The 20,151-nt window shown below is 50.1% G+C and overlaps 3 protein-coding genes, 1 long non-coding RNA gene and 1 other non-coding gene across 9 annotated transcripts; 2 read left to right on the top strand and 3 right to left on the bottom strand.

Moving 5' to 3' along the window:
• Positions 1 to 3,157: 3,157 nt before the first annotated feature.
• Positions 3,158 to 6,392, bottom strand: Odf3 (outer dense fiber of sperm tails 3). The gene is made up of 7 exons (XM_031388748.1): positions 6,213 to 6,392; positions 5,682 to 5,798; positions 5,333 to 5,533; positions 4,868 to 4,969; positions 4,591 to 4,712; positions 3,814 to 3,954; positions 3,158 to 3,459 (listed from the first exon to the last, which is right to left on the bottom strand). The coding sequence occupies exons 2-7, from the start codon at positions 5,788 to 5,790 to the stop codon at positions 3,370 to 3,372; spliced, it is 765 nt and encodes a 254-aa protein (XP_031244608.1). The 5' UTR covers positions 5,791 to 5,798; positions 6,213 to 6,392; the 3' UTR covers positions 3,158 to 3,369.
• Positions 5,596 to 17,225, top strand: LOC116103193. The gene is made up of 3 exons (XR_004123429.1): positions 5,596 to 6,692; positions 16,638 to 16,751; positions 17,146 to 17,225. It is a non-coding gene; the product is annotated as an uncharacterized LOC116103193 (long non-coding RNA).
• Scgb1c1 (secretoglobin family 1C member 1) lies at positions 7,363 to 8,558 on the bottom strand. The gene is made up of 3 exons (XM_031388754.1): positions 8,497 to 8,558; positions 7,894 to 8,093; positions 7,363 to 7,533 (listed from the first exon to the last, which is right to left on the bottom strand). Exons 1-3 carry the CDS (start codon positions 8,549 to 8,551, stop codon positions 7,501 to 7,503), a joined length of 288 nt encoding a protein of 95 aa, XP_031244614.1. The 5' UTR covers positions 8,552 to 8,558; the 3' UTR covers positions 7,363 to 7,500.
• LOC116103191 (5-hydroxyisourate hydrolase) lies at positions 16,428 to 20,077 on the bottom strand. 5 transcript variants are annotated; one of them, XM_031388751.1, is made up of 4 exons: positions 19,975 to 20,077; positions 18,675 to 18,814; positions 17,552 to 17,687; positions 16,428 to 16,711 (listed from the first exon to the last, which is right to left on the bottom strand). In XM_031388751.1, the coding sequence occupies exons 2-4, from the start codon at positions 18,803 to 18,805 to the stop codon at positions 16,622 to 16,624; spliced, it is 357 nt and encodes a 118-aa protein (XP_031244611.1). In that variant the 5' UTR covers positions 18,806 to 18,814; positions 19,975 to 20,077; the 3' UTR covers positions 16,428 to 16,621. The 5 variants fall into 5 exon arrangements, with proteins under 5 accessions (XP_031244611.1, XP_031244610.1, XP_031244613.1 ...); XM_031388750.1 differs by lacking the exon at positions 19,975 to 20,077 and adding an exon at positions 19,180 to 19,306; XM_031388753.1 differs by lacking the exon at positions 19,975 to 20,077 and adding an exon at positions 19,123 to 19,147.
• Positions 19,967 to 20,127, top strand: LOC116104419. Its single transcript, XR_004123909.1, has one exon. It is a non-coding gene; the product is annotated as a U1 spliceosomal RNA (small nuclear RNA).
• Positions 20,128 to 20,151: the final 24 nt, after the last annotated feature.

Below are 20,151 nucleotides of genomic sequence, written 5' to 3'. Positions count from 1 at the left end.
GCACACAAACTAACCTGTGGGGCTGACAGGGCCAGCAGTTTATGAGGACCTAGCACTTTTTTGTTTTCGTATAAAATATCATTAAGAAATGAGCTGTGAAGTTCCATGCCCTATGCTTGTGTTCTCGTCTCTCCCTCTCCCTACACTGGCTCACACTCTCTACCCATGAGGCTATACCATGAGGCTCATCTGCCCATAACCCACTCCCTCTGAGTTCTAAGTTAAGGCAGATTTTGCCATACCCTGGCCTCTCCATGCCGTTAGCCATGCCTTGCTGTAGCACTAGGTTCCCATCCCCTTCTTCCTTTTCTCTGAGCACACTGACCTTAGGTTTAGTTGGCCATTGCATTGTGTCTGCCTGAGCCCCAAACCTTCTGGGGGAGGAGGGCCCATCCTTTGTTTTGCCTCCTCTCCCTCAACCCCCAAGGTACAGCTCACTCCACACTGCTTCTCCGTGGCTTTGCTGTTTGCCCTTCCAGCTGGGCTCTTCTAGCTTGTCCCTCACTCTGAGGTCTCCCTTTGTAGGCACTTCGTTCTTGTCTTGTCTGCCAGTGTCTGTGGACCAGGGCTTTGGCCTTGGCCTCTGCTTGTAACCAAGCAGGGTAATAGCTGCCTGCCATCATTCTTCCATCTAGACCCACAGCAAGCATGCTCAGGCTTCAGCTTTGACTCCCTGGAACCGTGAACTGCCAACTTCTACTTTCTAGGGAAGTGTTGCTAGACCCTAGGGCACTTTGCTGTTTTGTTTCTGTGAGACAGTGGCTTGCCATGCATCCCAGGCTGCTCTTGAACAGTGTGGCCTAGGCTGGTCTCCAGATGATGATCCTCTGGACTTAGGCTCCTGAATGATGGCTTTACAGGTGTGTGCATCCACACCTGGCTTCCTAAGGTACTTGGAACAGCCAGTGCCTTCTAATCTTGCTGGTGCAAACCAGATCTAACTTTCTGCTTTGGGGGGAAACTTCCTCTAGACCATTGTCCTTGCCACCCCATTCCTACCGCAACCCCAAACATGGCTAGTTTTCCCCTCGGGTCTCCACCTTGCCCGACGTCTCCGTGGCTGTTTGTAGTTCTCCTTTGAGAATCAGGGTTGTAGCTCCTGTCACATTCAGGTATTGTTCTTCCTTGCATGACTCGCGTCATGTGAAGAGGGATACCAGCTCCACAGCCACTGGGTCAGACCAACTCAGGCCTTATCCGTGGCACTTCCTCTCGTGCTTGGGTGGGTCCTGAACACCGGCAAGCTGTAAGATGAGTGGGTGCCCAGTGTGAGGGCCTGTGAGTGTAAGTGACCAGGTCCAGCCTGTAGTTCAAGGTTTTGGTAATAAATAAAGACTTGGAGTCAGTGCATTCCTTAGCCTCATTTCCCAGGATTTTGAGTCATTTTGAGCCAACCCTAATCTGTGGCTGGCCTTGGGCACTGAAGTGTACCCTTGTTCATCTTCCAGAGATGCCTTATCTCCCTGGCTTTGGGCAGGACAGCCACAGACCCACCAGCTTCCTTCTGTGTGGCCCTGCTCTGCCAGCCTGAGGGTAGGGTGGTGAAAGCATTACCTCCTAAGGGCTGGGGGACTAAGGGCAAGTTGACTAGGACACACAGGCTGTGCAAGTAAAGGCCCCCACCAGGCGTGTTGGGTAAGACCACTTGTTTTGCACTGACCTGCTGCAAAGTCGAGGTCATACTGCATCCCTGCTTCCTGAAGCTGGACCTGAGACCCTGAGAACCTCTGCAGCCACTGTCCTCAGGCCCAGCTGAGGTGCCAGCTTTCTTGCACACATCTTCCTACTGGCCTCGGATGGAAACAAGCTCCCCTGTGCTCTGTACTTATTAGCAGTAAAGAGATTGCATCCTTCTATTGCTCAGGTGGTCAGATCTTGAGGAAGCTCAGTGGATATGGCTGTGTTTGGCTGTGCCCAGGCCTTCCTGGCAGGTAGGCTGGAGTTGTATCCCCATTGAGAGCCTGGAGGCCCGTACCGACATGAGCTGTTGTGAAGTGGTTGCAAAACCTTGCACATCTGGAGCTTTTTCCCAGTACACACATGCTGCGGACCGGGATTTCTTGTGGGGTCCCTTGTTCCGCGGGACTAGGGATTCTGGCCAGGTGGACACGGGATTCGGCTTTTGACAAACAGACTAGACACCAGTGTGTAAGGTCTGAGTGTATTTCTTTAAAAATGGCATGAGGCTTTTACAATCATTGCAAAAGAGAAATAAAAAATCTGGCAGCTCAACAGTTGAGGTACCTCTGAGGCTATCTGAAACATACTGGGTCTAAAGCAGCAGCTATCTCCTCTGAACTGGTGCTGCATCCCCCAGGCCCAAGTGCTCTGGGCCCGGGGGACTGCGAGAGATACATGAATCTGAGTCCTAGCCCATCTAAGTTCTAGTGCTAGTTCTGCATGTGAGTCCAAGTCCTTCTTCCCCCAGTCTTAGTGCTAGACTGAAGTCACGTAGGCAAGCGACCCCCACACACAAGTCAGTAGGGTGTGGTAGCTAGGTATGAAACCAGAGGAAGAGGGGTGGAGCCTTCTCTGTTGAGGTATTCTTATGTTAATTCTCTGGTTCTTGCTGGAGGCAGGCAGAGGGGAATCCCGACCTAACACTTTCAGCTAATGTCCTAGAGTGAGAGAAACCTTTCAATTACTCTCTAGTACTTAAAACATTAAACTAGGATAGTTGGAAACATTGGTGAAGGTCAGAAAGCAATGTCCGAATTTTCTCTTGCTAACTGTAAGAAAATGATATCTTGTTGAGTTCCTAGCACACTAGTATGAGGACATATCTGGGCCACCTCTAAGTTTGGGGTGCCAGGTGACAATGCGGAGGCAGGAGACTGACTTTCATTGAAGTTTACGCCTCAGATACCACCATCACGCAAAGTGTGTGTGGCATACACACACACACACACACACACGCGCGCGTGCGCGCGGTATCAGTCATCACTTTTGTTGTACCCCATTTTGGAGCTGTTCTAGATTCCTGGCTTGCAGAGGTAGCCTGGGTGTAGAGAGAACTTGTGAAGGGAAGCTCAGATATCAGGTGGAACTTTGAGCCTCCCAGCCCTTCTAATTTCTCTGTAGGACCTCTAGGCTAGGAGGTCGAGACAGGGCCTGTCTGAACAGGCTTTGTCCTTTTCCCAAGATAAACCCTTGCAAATGCAATCTGTGGTTTATTTAATAATTTGGACATGGCAAGAAACAAGATTAACAAACAAGAGATAGCATAGAAAAAAATAACTTGTCAAAACTGTCCAAACTAATGTGCTCTGTGGTGCAGGGCCAGGCTGGCAGCAGACCCTGTTGGTGATGCGCCCAATCCATTGCCAGCCTAGCACATTTGTGTAGGATCGTAGTTATGGAGAGCAGGGGCTATTCCACATCGACAACCAAGGGTGTCATGTAGTCAGAATGCTTGATGCCAAAGGTGACGTTCGGAGCACAGGGCTTATTCAAGGTCACCTAGGAGGAGGAGGAGGACTGTGAGGAGCTTTCTGGGCCTGGGGCTGGAGTGAGGGGCCCAGTCCCTCCTGAACTTGTGCCCAAGGTTGCCAGTGTAATGGCCAAGCTTACAGTAACCCTGTTAACTGGGGACAGCTAATCCCCTGGGGATGAGGCTACAGCTCAGGCTTTCTGTAACTGAAAGGTTGCCATCAGAGTCACAACTGCAAATGCACACAATCCTAAGGGTGCATCCCAACCTCCCCAACACCCCCCCCCCCACACACACACATACACACTTGCAGAGTGTAGACCTTCCCTATACATACAGGATCATTTCCCCTGACCCCTATCTGACCCCTCTAGTTCCTGGACCTTCTCAGGGCTGTGGGCTCCTGGTCCTGGCTTCAGAGTCTTATCCCCTGGGGCCTCCACCCGGGCAGCCATGGTGTACTGTGGAGCCTTGAACTTGGTCACTTGAACCTCAGTCTGACGGTATGCTGCAGGACCCGGAGTCTGGAGGATGAAGAGGGCTCAGACAGGTTTGGCTTTCCCAGGACACAAGGTCCCAAGAGGACAGGGTTAAGTTTGGAACCTTGATTCACCAAAGGCCTTCTTAAGATGCCTGTCAGCTATAGGAACAACACTCTTCTGTTTATGAGGCAGGGTGTTACTATCAATTTCAGCCTCAGTGAAGTGGCATTCCTAGTGTGCCAATCTTGTGTCCGTACCTTATGGGGTATATATGTGAAAGGCCCCTTTCCCCGTTGGGACACTATCCTCTTGGTCTTGAGGGCAGAGGCCAGGGGCTGGTGAGGTCAACATACTCCTGTAGTACTACTGGGCGTTATGTGCCCATTCCAAGGGCTTTGCACTAACTGTTAATACAGGCAGACATTCCTTCCCCAAGTATCTCAAGGCTCTTTCTTCCCCATTGCTCTCCAGGCAGTACCCTACAAATGCCTTAGCTTGTTCCCTCCTGGCCCCTCCCCACTACTGTTTGTAGCCTGAGCGTGTGGAAGGCACCCAGAGGTGAAGGGAACCCAAGAGCTTCAACAGGGCAGTTGTTGGCCAGGGATTTGTGGGTCTTGGGGAAGAGGGTCAGACAGGTCATTGGGGCCAGGCTTTGTACTCAGCTGGGGTGACCCTTGCCTTGTGCAGGTCGTCGCTGAAGCTGCCCAGCTTGCTGCGGCCCTTGATGGAGAAGGAGGGCTGGGAGACCTTGCCCACCGTGTGGGGCCCCATCACCACAGGCAACATGTATGCGGCAGGGCCTGTGGGTGATGGGAGCCTCAGGCTGGGACAGGCCCACTACCTCCTCTCTGGGATACCCTCTTCCTTTGGAAGTTCTATGTTGGGCTAGCCTTCCTCCACCCCTGCCATGACCCCAACTCCATTCCATCAGTTAGTTGACTGGGCTGCGGCAGACCTGGAGTACTGTCTACTCGGAAGGTCTTAGTGCGGGCAGAAATGGAATGGCTGGGTGCTGAGTCGAACACATGCTTGGTAGATTTCTCTGGAAAGTAATCACCTGGAGAGGAGGGAAGGTGTGCAGAAACAACAAGCATCTGGGGGCTTCTCATCCCAACCCCCCAGCACTTGGGTGCCCATGAAGGATGTCCCAACAGTTAAGGCACAAGGCTTCTAGACCCCAACATTGTGGTTGAACAGATTTGGTCAGGGATGTCCACAGTAGAAATACAGGCTCCAGGGCTGTTTTCAAGCAGTGAGCGTGAGATCTGGACTCCAGGTAGAGTAGGGTTGGTGGGCTTCAGGCTCTGCTGTTCAGGCCTGACAGTGTCTGTTCCCAGAAGCAGGAGAAATGAGGCCATCTGGCCTTCACATAGCTGGACATGCGTATTAGGGCCTGGAGGAGAAGGTAGTGGCTACTCACCCGGGCCGGGGGTCAGCAAGGTCTTGGTATGGTAGCGCCCCAGGATGGAGTAGGCAGGGCCAAGGTCCTTGCCAGTCCTCAGGATCTTGGGGTTCACACTGTAGCGGGGCCCTGGGGAGCAATTCTCCGCCAAGAGCATGGGGGCCCCACGGAAGCTGTAGGCCGGTGCTCGAAGTTTGGTGGGTGTGTGCTTCACAAAGCCTGTGGGCACACGGGCTCAGGGCTGCTGGATCCAGACATCCTTCTCTCCGATGGGAGTCAAGGATTAAGCCCAGATCCATCCCAGGCCATACCAATCCTGGCTTCTTCCCCTGTCCCCAACAAGCCCCCAGACCTTAGGCAATCTTACCCGTGGTGGGTGGAATCAGGTACTTGGGTCCAGGACTGCTGTAGAGGGCCATGATGGGCCCCCGGGGGCGATGGGGCCGCCAGGTGCCCACCCATACCTCCTCTGCCATGGCTGGCTCTGTCCATGGACAAGAGGGTGACCAGGTGCTGGGATGCCCTCCCTGTTGCATCTCATTCCTGGCCCTCATGTTCCCATCCCTGGTACTGCTGATACTGCATCTTGCAGACCCAAGCTTTACCCCCGTGAAGACATGGGAGTCTCAAGTAGTTACAAGCAAAGAGAGCTCCCCATTTGGTGTGGTGAGTTTACCCCTATCCAGCTCCGAGATAAGGGTAGGAGTCATGCCTTTGGGACAGGCCTAGAGGAGCTGCTTGCTCTGGCCCTGCACTGGCTATCCTTTTGGCTCTGAAGGAGCCTGGGCTGGTCAAAGAACCCTGGGTGCAACTTTCCAAAGAGCTGGCTGGCAAGGGTCCAGAGCTTCTTGGCTGAGCTGTGTCATGGGCGGGAGGAGAGCAAATTGGGAGGCCTCACCTCCTCTGTGCAGGAATGGGCTTAGAGCAGCTTAGGACCCAGCCTCCTCACCGGTGGCCTGTGCCCCTGGCGTCTGTGCCAGGCAATATCCTAAAAAGGAGCATGGAGAGAAAGCTTCCCTTTCTCCCCCAGTTTTGAGAACTGGGGAGGGGTCCCTATCCCTGAGCTCTAGAATGTGGCTCTGTCCCACAAGGAGTTCTAGATCCTAGTGTGTGTGATGGAGACAATGACCTCTGCCCAAGGCCTCTCTTCAGACCTTACCCTTTCCAGAGACCCTGTTTTTGGGGAACTGACCCTCTCCAGGAAGCCCCCACCCTCTCTCCTTTAGGAGCCAAGCACATCGACAGCGACCACATGGCCCTCCAGGAACTCCCACCTCTTCAAGGAGCCCCCAACTCTCCAAGGAGCTCCTACTCTCTCCTGGGAGCTCCTCTTCCAGAGACCACCCCCAACTTCTCCAGGGACCCCCTTACTCTCCAGGTTCTTTAACTCTTCATGGTGGCTGGGACAAATGTAGACATAGTAAGGTTGCAGGTTTCTCCTTGGCTTTGGCCCAATATAAACCACTGATTTGGGGAAACTGGGGGCAGGGGTTTCTGACTGTTGAGTATCTTGGAGTGCAGTCTCTTGGGTTGGAGACTGGGTTGATTGTGGTGAGCATACCCAGAGAGGTTGCTTTCTCCTTACAGCTCTCTAGAGCTCCTGGTCCTTTCAGTTTCCTCCTGGCAAACCCACCTTTCAGGACACCCCCCACCCCCGATGTCCTTGTGAGCAGTCAGGGTTTCCCTACTTGTCCTCAGTAAGGCTCTTAGGGCTCTGGCTCAGGCTGGACTCTCTTTCCCAGGGTGATTTTGGGAAGAGAAGTTGTTTTCAAAGCTCCCAGAACCTATATATCAGCTGGCTGTGCTCTTGCCTTATTTTTTATGCATAAGCCCTGCCAGCCTGCCTTTCTGTGTTAGACCCTTCCATCATCCCCATCCCTCTTAGAGAGCTCCCTGTGTTCATGTGATGTCCTGAGACCCCTCTCACACATGGCTTCTGGAAAGTGACCCTGCATATGAGTTTGTATCTTTCGGTGTGTCTCTTGGGGTGCCCTTGATAGGGTATTTAGTGTGTCCCTGTGTTGCAGGGAGAGAAAGAAGCCAGGGCACGGGCTGCAGTAGGCTTTATTGATTTAACAGTTCGAGGGTGAATTTATTCATTAAGAAGCAGTGATCTTGGCACATCCAATGGCTGCTGTACAACTGGTCCTGTCACTCATGGAAGTCAAGCCGTGTTTCGGGCCTGTTTATGTGTCCTCTTGATCATCTAGCACTTGCACCTGAAAGAGAAATGTGTGGGGACCAGGAGGGCTGGTAACCAACAACCAGAGCCCCAAGTCACAGAGGGTAGACAGGACTGTGCACACCAGTGGAGTAGGCAGGCTCCTGGGCACTGTGGTCCACTCCTCCTAGCACCCTGGGGAAAGGTTGTGTGCACATGTACTGCTTAGGCAGGATGTAGTTCCTTTGGGGGTGGGGGAAGCAGTTCTAAGAGACTTTGGAAACTTCTCTGTGAGGTCTCCATCTCTGCTTGCTGATGGAGATCTAAGGATCGGGAAGCACTGGTGACCAGACACCATGCATGGGTGGGTCTTGGAAGAGCTGCAGACGTTTGGGGGTGGGAGTCCCAGCCCGATTACCAGCAGCTTGACCAGTTGCTCCTTATGCACAGGCTTCAGTTCATCGATGCAGGACTTGAGGTCTATCATTGCGGACTTGGCCTTGTCATTGACTTTGTACTTGCCCAGGGGCCCTTCAAAGAGTTCTTCCGGGGTTCCCACCAGGAGTGTTTGCAGGAATTCCATGAAAAACTCATTGTCATCCTCTGCTCTAGTCAGCCCTGGGTTGCAAAGGGGGTACAGTGCCAAGGGAGGGACTTGATCTCCTGTCCTTCGTCTTCCTATCACTCCCAGGACAAACTGCAGATCCCCTCCCCATCACCACTAGTGGGAGCTGCTGTGGTTTCCCCTCCGACTTCCTGACCTTACCAGGCAAGAAAAGGGGGATTTCTTCCCCTCGGACTAACTGGATCCAGAGGCTTGTGCCAGGGTGGGCGGCATTGGCCTTGGTGGTTGGTTAGTGTTAGGTCAGGGTGGGTTGGGGTAGGACTGGCATCAACAGATTCCCTGCACTTTGGGGATGGGGTCTGTGACACAGGTAGGCATTGTCCACCTGATCCCAGGATTTCAGTCTCTTGGGGCCCCTTACCTACCGGAAGTGCTAGAAACAAGTCCCACACTTACCACAGATGCAGAGCAGGGTTAGAGCCACCAGCAGAAGAACGCTGCTCCCTTTCATGATGACAGTCACAAGAACTGCTTGGGGGATACCAGGCTTTTATGCTGTAGAAGGTGGCACCTTGCCCAGGGGCGGGGCATACCTCTCAGGACCTGGCAGGACAACTGGGCCAGGCATGTCACTGTGCTCCACCAGGTGCCAAGAAGTGCCAAACTTGAGTGGATCATAAGGGGGCAGCTGGCAAACATGTTGGAGTAAGTGAAATAAATCCCCATCTGGGTAAACCTAGTGCTTCTTAACAAGGAGGAGCATCAAAGCTCATGCATCCTCGATGCTCTGACAGCTTCTGGGATGGCTCTAGGTCTTTGCGGTTGGGACCCCTACTTCTGCTTAATGAGCTGTCTGTTCTGGTCTGAGCTCAGGCTGAATCCACCCTACGACTGCAGGCGGGAGAGGAGCCTGGGGACGTGAGGTCAGAGGGGTAGGGGTCTCCTAGGGTGGAGGACGCAGAGCCACAGGAGGTCTGAAGTTCGGAGGCAGTGTCCAGGTGAGGTTGGATGGCCTGAGAACAGTTGCCTTTCTCTCCTATCCTCTGCTGCCACCTGGTGGCTTGATGGCCTTTCCTACATGGTACTGGTCGCAGATCTGCTCAGAATCCTGCAAAGCAGAATTCTCCTTCTACCCACTGTCAGAGTGGGCCTCACTATCCCATGTCTGAGCAGGGCATCATGGTGCCTTCATTACCCCACCCTTTCTTTGATTATACTTAGCCTTGCGTATTCTCTGCCTGACATAACCCCCAGAGCCTTGCTCCCTTTCAAATACTGTTCCAATGTTTGGAGTTCTTGCCTTCTTAGACTCTTGCCTATAATGAGTATTCTCTAACCTCCTTTGTTAGCATGAAACTAATCTATAGTGATTGAACCTGTGTGCATAAGTCTACGAATGTGGGAATGGTTGTGCAGTGCAGCATCTGTCACCACAATCAGTGGGAGAGCAGATTGGCCTCTAAGTCACCACAGTCAGTGGGAGAGCAGATCGGCCTCTAAGTGCAGTGGTGCTCACCTTGGGTCATCTTTAAGTTCTGGCTCTGAGGGTTACATAGATGGCTTATTGAATAAGGAGGCTTGAGGCCAATCATGGCAACTTGAGTTTGATCTTCAGAACTCACATGATGGAAAAAGAGAACTGACTTCTGCAAGTGGCATCTCCAGGGGCGTGGCCTGGACACTGTTTTGAGACTTCCTCCTCCTTCCCCCAGAAAATTCTGTCACAGAACTGCTCTTTTCAAGACTCTCTGGCTCAGCTTCTATCTCTTTATGCCACTGGGATTCCATGTGGAACAGGTGGCTCCTTGGCCTCCCTTTATGGTATCCAGTTTGCAGTATTCCCCTTGCATTCCTTAGATGCTCAGCAGCATAGGCTGGCCAACACTGCTCTGAGGGTTAGCCTGGGATAAACGTTTGAGACTCTCCATGCTGCTTGCCCGTTTATCCTCCTGTCTCATTGTAGCAACCTCATACCCTGAACACTTGTCACTTGTCTCCTCTCTGTGGTCTTGCCCTTTATTTCTTCTGATACCGCTCCATGGCCTCTACTTCAGTTCTTGCCTCAGTGATTGTGGCTATGATGTAGAAGTGTAAGCCAAAGAGGCTTACATCATTCTGGCCATTGTGTTTTAGAACAGTAATAGAAAGCTAACTAGAACACATGTGTTGTGAAAAGGCCCCTACACAGGCTGAATTCATACCACTAGGTGAAGTGTAGCTAGGAAACTACCTAACAGTGGCTTCTGTCATACTCTCTGTCTCCTCTTAGTCTCAGTACCTCAGCTCTTATTTCACAGACATGGAAGTAATCAGGAACAGCAACACTACAACTCAGGCAAACCACAAAACCGGGCAAACCAATCACCTAACCCACTACCCTGTCTTTATAAAGAATCCACTACAAGTTTGCTCCTGTCCTTATACAGATCTCCAGTCTCTTGGATCTTTGTGCAGATCCCTCCATGGCTACATCTGACCACTTCTCCCTAAGGAAAGGCCTTTGCCACAGCTTTCTGCAGCATCAGTGGCTTTGTCTCTTGAGTCCCTATCATCAGCATATGCTTTTGCCTCTATACATTCCTATTCGGGCAGAACCTGGGCTGGGTATCCATCAGCTCCCTGCCATCCACCCTTACTCATTCTGGGAGCATCTGGACTTTCTGTTGTGGGTTAGATTTGTTTCCTGAGCATCAGCAGATCAGAAACAAGGCAGATATATTTGGGATCTAAGTTTAGATTTTAGTTGTTTTTAGTTTTTATTTTTGTGTGTGTGTGTGTGTCTGTATTTTTGTGAATGTCTGTGTGAGCAAACACACACACACACACACATGCTCCTGCCTACAGAGACCATAAGAAGGTAGTTGATCCCTTGGAGTTGGAGTTTCAGGTGGTTGTGAGCCACTCAGTGTGGGTGATAAGACCCAAACTCTGATCCTCGTGATAGAGCAGTAAGTGCTTTTAGCCACTGAGCAATCTCCCCAGACCCAGTTCTAAGTTTTGTTTTTGTTTTTTTGTTTGTTTGGTTGGTTGGTTTTTTGTTTTGGTTTTTTGGTTTTTTTGAGACAGGGTTTCTCTGTGTAGCCCTGGCTGTCCTGGAACTCACTCTGTAGACCAGGCTGGCCTTGAACTCAGAAATCCGCCTACCTCCGCCTCCCAAGTGCTGGGATTAAAGGCATGCGCCACCACTGCCTGGCTCAGTTTGAAATTTTTATGCTTAAAAATAAAAATTTTTTTTTTGAAACAGAGGTTCTTTGTGTAACAGCTCTGGCTGTCCTGGAACTAACATTGTGGACCAAGCCTGCCTCTGTCTCCCAAGTGCTGGGACTAAAGGTCTAAGCACTATGTCTGGTTTTGAATTGTCTCTGGTTGTAAGTAAAAGCAAAGTGCTTCATATTGGTCTATGATGTATCAGATTATAATTTTTGCAAATGTGTAAATATGCTATATTTGTTAAATTATAGAATTCATTGTAGTAATCTGCACACATTCTGATTAGTTTTCTAACATTTATTTATGTATTTGATTTGCCTGAATGAAAACCATGTTGCACTGAAAACTCTTGTGGAAATTTGTTTTGAGATGGGGTCTCTCTATGAAGTCCTAGCTGTCCCAGAACTTGCTTTGTAGACCAGCTGGCTTCAAACTTTCAGAGATCCTCCTACCTCTGCCTCCTGAGTGCTGAGATCAAAGGCATGCACCACTATGCCCAGCCTCTTGTGGAAATTCTAACATCATTAAAATACTGAGGATATGAACCAAGTCTCTATAAGTTTCTCTATGCTGTTAATAAGTTGGGACTAAACTGGCTTTGTTCATAGAAATATTCATTCTACAGGTTGTCTCTTAGAAGGCTGTCTTCTGGACCTAGTGGCCATTACCACCTTCATGGGAAGCAGCTATGACTAGTCATGAATGATCCTCAAGGTTGGTCTTGTTGACATTCCCTCATAGAAGGGAAAGGGTTGGGGGTCCTGAAACCCTCACCTGAGATCTCAGCTACTCCTTCCTATACTTCCCTGACAGCTGTTGTAACTGTCCTAATTGCATATGGTCTGTGCCATTCTTATGCAGAATGCCTAGATCATGGAAGAGTAACCAGAGGGAGAACTCCATCTATTGAGCTCTGGGGATGTCAGGATCCATGCTGGGCAGTGCCTTGTTGGTCAAACAGCTGTTTGAGCCACCCATACTCTTATAACTCCTCACTCATGCCCTGTTGGTAGTCCTAGTAAACTCCCTGGATTGCCAAGTTGAACTTGTGTGGAACTGTACTTTGGTCTGTCATCAGCAACCCATCCGGGGTGCGTAGGTGTAGGAAAAGTTCATGAAACAAGTCTTGACAGAACCTCTCTGGGAACCAGCACACCTAAAACTGCACTGGCAGTTGTTTATCGCTTTCATATTATCATGAAATGGCTCGTCTCTGATGCAAGGCATTGCTTCCTGTGGCAGTTACAGTTCGGGTACACTTACAGGCACGCGGTTCTGACCAGCTGGTACCACATTTATAATAGTGCACTGTTAAAATGAAACTAAGACAGTCTACTGACTCAGAGTGCAAGATTCCCTCCGCAGTGGCTGTGCCAAAAGAAAACACAGCACAAAGCTAAGCTTCAAATCACACCTTTTGGGAATGGAATTCTCTGCACAGGGTCATACACCTTAGAGCTACTCATTTTAGTGGTAATGAAATGGAAGGCAAATTTATTTCAAGTCAATATTATACTCAAGTTCCATACATGATAGGGACTGTCATGTTACATTGCCCGGGAATGGTTGGCTACGGTTCTGTGAGTAGCCATGTTCTCAGTATGTTGAGCTATGGAGTTTCACAAAAAGGCGCCCAAACTAGTTTCTGTGCTATGGATTACTCAGTTTTTTTGGTTATTGTTTGATTTATTTTGTGGGGGTTGGGGGTGGGGTGGCATTTGAGACAGGGTTTCTCTGTATAGCCCTAGCTGTCATGGAACTCACTCTGTAGACTAGGCTGCCCTAGAACTCATAGAGATCCACCCGCCTCTGCCTCCCAAGTGCTGGGATTAAAGGTGAACACCACCACCATTGGGCTGAATTAGTCTGTATTTAATGCTTTCAGGCTTTAGTATAGGTTGAGCTTTGTTCATTGTTCGGGCTCAGTAACCTAAACCCTACTTTATAGAAACTCTCTATATAAAATACTGAAAATCTGTTTTGATAATTGTTTTTAACATAGATTTATTAAGGAAACATGAGAAAGTACTCGTTAGAGCCATGTATCGGAGGTTTCCAAGGGAGAAATGCCTCTGTTGCTAACTGTGAACTTGGTGCCCTGTCTTTCAAAGAGCTCCCTGGGAGGAAGTGTGTTAGCTATAGGAGGAGGCGGAAAAGGCTGGCATGCTTTCAGAATCCTATTTCCAAATAAATTCTTGTCGGGGTCATTCAACAAGCTCTCTCTCTTCACCCTCACTGACCCTTCCTGCAGGGCCTCACACTTCTTTATTTTGCCTCTCTTCAAAGCCCTCTGTTAGATGCCATGCCTCCCTGAGTCCTCAGCTGACAGTGTCTCACCTCCATTACAGCCCACTTGTCCCCGTGACCAGCCAAGTCCTCCTTTGGGAACCAAAGTCAAATTCTCTCAACCTCTCCACACCAAGCCCCCCCAAACCTGTTACAGACCCTCCCTCTCACAGTTTGCCAAGAGCCTATGTTCCTAAAATACCCTGTGTTCCTAAAATATCTGTTTCAGAGCCCATTTGAACACCCCAGAAAAGACTATTCTGATGTAACAAAACCTCTCAAATTATGTTCTCCCCAACACAACCATACCCTGGTTTCAGATGTTCCCCCAATTAACCTTATATAGCCAATCTAAATTTCCCTGGCTCCTCTAACAAACACTCAGACAGATTCCAGATAAGTATTCCTGCCAACCAACAGCATACTTTTCCTGTCTATTGCTTATCCCAGAGGGTGGGATTCCTCCATTTTCCCTGGTTTTGGGACTCCTCTTCCCAACTATCAGGACTAACAGTTTCCAATGTGCATCCAAGATAAAAAATCTTTTCTAAACTCCTTAACTTTACTTCTGTCCTTAGTCTATGTGTTCCAACAGATTTCAAATCAAATCTAGACTGTACCATGGGCCGGGCAGCCTTGGCCCCTTAACCAGTGGAGAAAATGAGGTTCTGGTACAAGCGGGCACAAATTCAGCTGATTGACAGACAGACACGACGTAAGGAAGCGCAGGATCTGAATGTACGTATTCTCAAAATTAGGCATCAGACCTTTATGGTCATTACAAAAGAAAAGAAAACTCAGGCAGGGGTCTCTCGGGCCGGCGGAGTCCTGGGGGTGCTGCGGGCTGCAGAAGGGTAGAGAATTGAATGCCTCGCAGCGCGCGCGCGCGCACACACACACACACACACACACACACACACACACACACACACACACACACACTCTAGGCTCTTATAGTCATACTGAACACAAAAGGAAGTAAAATAAACAGGCAGGGTAATTGACAGAAACCAGGCAGGCAGGCAGTGGCTATATCAAAGTCAGTGAGAGCTTAACAGCCAGGTGAGAATGATTTCTTTGGAAGAGCAGTTGGTGCCCTTTCCCGCTGAGCCATCTTGCAGGCCCTAAGCTAATCCCCTGGGCTCTTCGGAGGTAAACACCAGGAGGTCCCAATCTTGCAGCTCTTGGGAATGGCTTTGGCTGTAACTATAAGCACTAGTGACAGGTTCCTAATTTGCAGGGAAGCCCTTTGGCTTCCCTCTAGTATGTAAAGTAGTCTGCTGATGATGACTGCTAAGAGAATTTTAATTTTACTTAGTTGACAATAAACTATAATGCCTGATCTTTTTGTCCTTCTCTGGAGGCAATTCTAATTTTACTTTGTTGACAGTAAACTTCCAATGCCCCATCTCTATTGCTTACTCTGGAAACAATCTGTCTGATTAACTAGCTTCCTTGTGAAATTCCAAGCTGGCAACAGCTTAGCAACGATTAGGATTGGCTGGAATACTGTGGGGGCCAGGAAACAATGTTTAATCTTAGTTTGGCTATTTCTTGGGGGCACCTCTATGCCTGAATAATAAAGAAAGCATGCAAAACTCTCCATTGACTATCGCAAAGACCAATCTGGAACACATCTGAGTTAGGGGACACCAACGAATCCCAGGAGGCTAGCTTCTCTGAAACTGTGGCCAAGTTTTCATGCTTGACATGTAGACTCTACTGGAGTGGGTGTGGCAAGACTGCTCCAGTAACTCCAGCCATTTTCTTTCTAGCCATCCTGGTCCAGCCTTACAGATTATACTTTCCTGGGGTTCACAACTTAAACAGCCTCTTCTTCCTGGCCTTGACCAGCAACCCAGCTTCCTTGGGAGGGGAGTCACTTTCCTGTCAGACTTAGCCCAATGGGCTTGCTTCAAGGGGAGTCACTTTCCTGTCAGACTTAGCCACAATGGGCCTGCTGAGAGGGGAGCCAACTAGAGAGGCCTGGTAGAAAATAAAGACTCCAATCGCCTTGTGCCTGACGGACAGCCAAGCACTTATTTCTCCTCTCTATTCTGAATAGCTGTGAACTTGTAATTAACCTCCTCTACAGAGAACGGCTAAGATAATAGGACTGAGGTAAAACCTTAAGACTCATTGCCAGTGGAGAACTTCCTGCTCTGCTCTTTGAAGGACCTCACAGGTAGCCTGTCTCCCTATCTGTACCATGCCCACCTCTGCACGCCCACCTGTGACCTCGGCGGCTTCTCCTCAGAGGCCTCCTCGATCACCTGATGTGATGGTTAGCATTGTCAACTTGACAGAATTTAGAATTATCTAAGAGAAGGGCCTCTGGGCATGTCTGTGGGGTGCCAGCTGATGTTCATAGATGTGGAAAGACACATTAATTTTGGGAAGGACCATCCCCTGGGCAGGGCATCCTGAACTGTATAAAAGAGAAAGCTGTTGAGTACTAGCAGTGCATTGTTCTCTCCTCTCCTCTCTCTCTTTATCTCTCTCTCTTTTTTCTTTGGCTTTTCAAGACAGGATTTCTCTGTACAGCCCTGGCTGTCTTGAAATACTGTACACTAGCTGTAGATCAGGCTTGGACTCAGAGATCTGCCTGCCTTTGTCTCCCAAGTGCTGGGATTAAAGGCGTGTACTACCAACTGCCTGGCATTGCTCTCTGCTTCTTGACTGTAGCCACAATGTGACCAGCTCCCCTAGCCTTCCTTTACTGTGACTTCTCTACCAGGAAGAACTGTAACTTGAACTAATCCAGAATAAAACCCTTTCTCAAACTGCTTCTGTCAAGAGTGTTTTCTCCAAGCAACAGGAACAGAAACTAAGATTCTTGGGACAGAAGCAACGCTCTGGCTTCTTGTCCCTGTCCCAGTGATAGGTTTAGGTTTGCAGGTGTTGGAACTCTCTTTATTGACACCCAAGTCACAGCTTCCCACTATAAAACTCCAGAGCAGCTAGAATCTCTTCAGCAAGCAGCAACTTCATGTCCTTTGATGAGGACAAAGCCCATGATTTGTGTGGGTGGCTAAGTCTTGGAAAGAAACAGGCATATAGATGGCTTTCTTCAGGTAACACCGAGTTAACTCCCCCGGTAGGTGGTGTAGGACCATGGGCTCAGCAGCAGAGGCACGTGGAACTTCTGGCTCTCCTTTGTAATAGTGAAAACAACCTGCGAGAAGCAGAGAAGGCACATGAAGACACTGAAGATGGTGAGTCCTTCCTGCGACAGCTCCTGGGGCTTCCAGACAGCAGGAGGTCAGGTGCCATGGCAAATAAGAAGCGGAGATACTTTTTTAGAGAAGACCTTATGTTACCGTTTGAATAGTGTCTCCTACAAGAGATGCTAGTTGGTAGGCTCTGGGGAGAAGTGATTTGATCCTGAGGGCTCTGGTCTGATTGAATCAACTGGTTAAACTTTTGGGATTAACTGGATCCACCATGTGATGGCATCATTAGTAGGTACTGAAACTTGGAGGAGGGTCCTGCTGGAGGAAGGTCCCCGAGTAGAATACTAGGTGACTGTGTCTTTCCTTGTGTTCCTTTCTGCTGCTTGTCCACCATGAGGTGACAGCTCTTTTCTTTCATATGTCCCCACTGCCATAGTGAGTGAATGGAGCCAAGCAATCACGGGCTGAAATAATGAGACCAAATAAATAATTCGCCCTTAAGCTACGTCAGGGCTACAGAAGTTACTAACACACCCAGTGTTCCTGGGTCTGGGCTCAGATGAGAATCTGTCTACAAAGGAAGATGAGAAACCCTCAGCTTGGCCTCTCCCTCCCACCCACCTGATCCAGGGGCAGCTCAGTGTGTCATCATGAAGTATCATGGTGCCTCAGGTCCCTGGATACCTTCTGAGAGCACAAAAGAGGTGAGTTTACTCACTTGCTACCACCCTAGGAGAGGTGGGGGCCAGTCTGTCCCTGGTCTGGAGGAGGCCTGGCTGCAGGACCTGGTTGTGGTCAAAATGAATCAGGGTCCAACTGCTTCACCCACCTATGGCACTCACCTCTACATATGGGTAAAAGCTCTCTTGACCCCGCTCTTTCCAGTAACGCTCTGTATCGAAGAACAGCTTATAGGTGCCTGGCTTTATCTGGCTTGGTGTCAGGAGCCCAGGACATCTACCATCCAGGTTTGTGTAGCTGTGAAGAGACGAAGTGGAGAAAAGAGCTGAGAAACCACCCTCCCTAGTTTTTCTGATCCGCATGCCACAATCTACAGATGACTCCCACAGTCTCACAGAAGGAGTACAGATGGGGCAGGGGGACAGTCCCCAAAGATAGCACCACACTGCCTACTTAGGAAATCATAAAGCAGAGAATCAAAAGATAAAACCTCCCCAGGTTTGTGAAGGACTGAGCTAGGAGGGGCAAGCCATGTCCTGTTCTCAGAGGGAGGAGATGTGTGAGCCTGTCTCCCTTAAATAGAACCTGCTCTCAGGGCCACAAACCCACCAGCGTTGGCTGGCTAAACCTGAAACAGGCCTCCAACAAAGCATGCACCAGGGGCATGGCCAGGGCCAGAACCTGGCTCACTGAGGTCAAAAGGCCCAATACTGGACCAGAGTAGAGTCTTGGGTTTTACCACAGTCCTAATATCTCAACCTCTCTCAGTAGAGGAGGCTAATTACAAGTTCACAGCTATTAAGGATAGAAAGGAGAAATAAGTGTTTGGCTGTCAGTCAGGCACAAGGTGATTGTAGTCTTTATTTTCTAACAGGCCTCTCTAGTTGTCTCCCTTCGAAGCAGGTTCTTTGGGTTGAGTCTGACAGGCAAGTGGGCCCCCTCTCAGCAGGCCCATTGGGCTGAGTCTGACAGGCAAGAAGGACCCAACAAAGCTGTCTCAGACATTCCATAACATTGTCCCAGGTATGCACATGTGGTGACAGAGCTATTTTGTCACCATCCCTGTTATCTCAGATGAGGAAAACAAGGTTCAGGGATCAATAGGGCAATGGTCAGTCCTGCCTCCCAGCTCCCAGTGGTCGTTACAGATTCCTCCCTACTCAGTGTTGTCCTGGCCTTACTTCTCCACCTCAGAACCACTGCCTGAGACCTTCCCCAGGTGGGAAGGCCATTGTGTTGCTGGAGCTGGTACTTACGGATCCCGGCCCAGAAACCGTCTCCTACCTTGTCCTCAGCTCCATCCACTGCTGGCTGGGGGCCTCCAGGCGGGACAGACGGAGGCAGAGGCCTTGGGCAGGGAGCCCTGCGGCAGTGTCTAGTACGTGAGTAGTCAGGGGACTGCTCTCCGTAGCCATGTTGCCTGCCTGAGGAGAGAGAGAGAGAGCGCGTGATCAGTGTGGTGCCAGTACGTACAAGCCCAGCTGTATCTTCATCCAGTTCTGAGGAAAGCAAACAAGAGAGCTCCACTGCCCCAAGGCAGGCTGAACTGCTGAGTTGCAGGATGGGGTGCCAAGAGCTAAACAAACTAAACAAAGCTGACCTGTGCCCTCCTTTGCTCCTGCCTGGGCACCATCCCTCTCCCTTTTATAAGCCCTTCCATTTCAGCGGGTCAGTGGCTTTGGTGTCCCAGAACCCAGCTCTCCTAGGAACAACCTTGCTCCCAAGCTCCCACCCATGCCTCCGTCTCTGTCTCCTTAAGTACCACAGAAGGCACAGGCCAACTCCTTACTTGCGGCCAGCCTAGGTGTCTCTGGAGCGTCATCAGCCGCGGGGCGGTCCTGGAACTCATGCCCTGCCCTGGAGCTCTGGTCTGTGCAACTCCCACGGGCACTCACCCTGCCAGCCTCAACAAGCTCGTCAGCCTGGACCTGCTCCTCCCAAGGCGCCGCCCCAACTCCTGGGGCCACCTATTTGAACACTTCTGGGAAAGCCACCTTTCCTTCCACCAGATGAGTCCTGGCAGCCTGCTCGGTTTTTTTTTTGTTTTTTTTTTTTGGGTGGGGTGGGGCTGAGGGGTGTTGATTTAAAGGAAAAGAATGGACCCGGTTGGGAACATGCTGTGGGGAGGAGTGGAGGGGCCAGTCTGGGGAAGGAGGGTTGCTGAGGGGAGGGGAAGTTCTGAGAGAGGCGGGGCCAGTGCAAAGACTGGTGGGAAATTGGTTAGGTGGCTGGGTCAGGGTGGGGAAAATAATTAAGTGGTTAAAACACTGAGGATGGCTGGGCAGTGGTGGCGCATGCCTTTAATCCCAGCACTTGGGAGGCAGAGGCAGGTGGATTTCTGAGTTCAAGGCCAGCCTGGTCTACAGAGTGAGTTCCAGGACAGCCAAACCAAACCAAACCAAACCAAAAAAACACTGAGGATGCTCAGAGTCATTTTGATTTGCATTTCCTTGGTGACTAAGGATGTTGAACATTCCTGGAAACAGTCTAGAAGTCCCTCAACAGAAGAATGGATAAAGAAAATGTAGTTCATTTACACAATGGGATACTACTCAGCTATTACGAATGAGGACATCATACTTACCTGGCAGGGGAGATACCATGATCACGAAGGAAGGTGGTTTTCCCAGGTTGAGGCTTATCTGTTGCACTCCGGATGTGCTGACCCCTGCGATTTCCCCAAATGCGGGGAAACTCGACTGCATAATTTGCGTTCACGATCTCCCTTGGGGGTGGGGGGAGGAGAATGAGGACGTCAGCC

This window comes from Mastomys coucha, unplaced genomic scaffold (genome assembly GCF_008632895.1).
Source record: "Mastomys coucha isolate ucsf_1 unplaced genomic scaffold, UCSF_Mcou_1 pScaffold21, whole genome shotgun sequence".
Lineage (NCBI taxonomy): Eukaryota > Metazoa > Chordata > Mammalia > Rodentia > Muridae > Mastomys > Mastomys coucha.
Note: the sequence above shows the minus strand (reverse complement) of the source record. Positions and strands in the feature narration are given on the sequence as shown.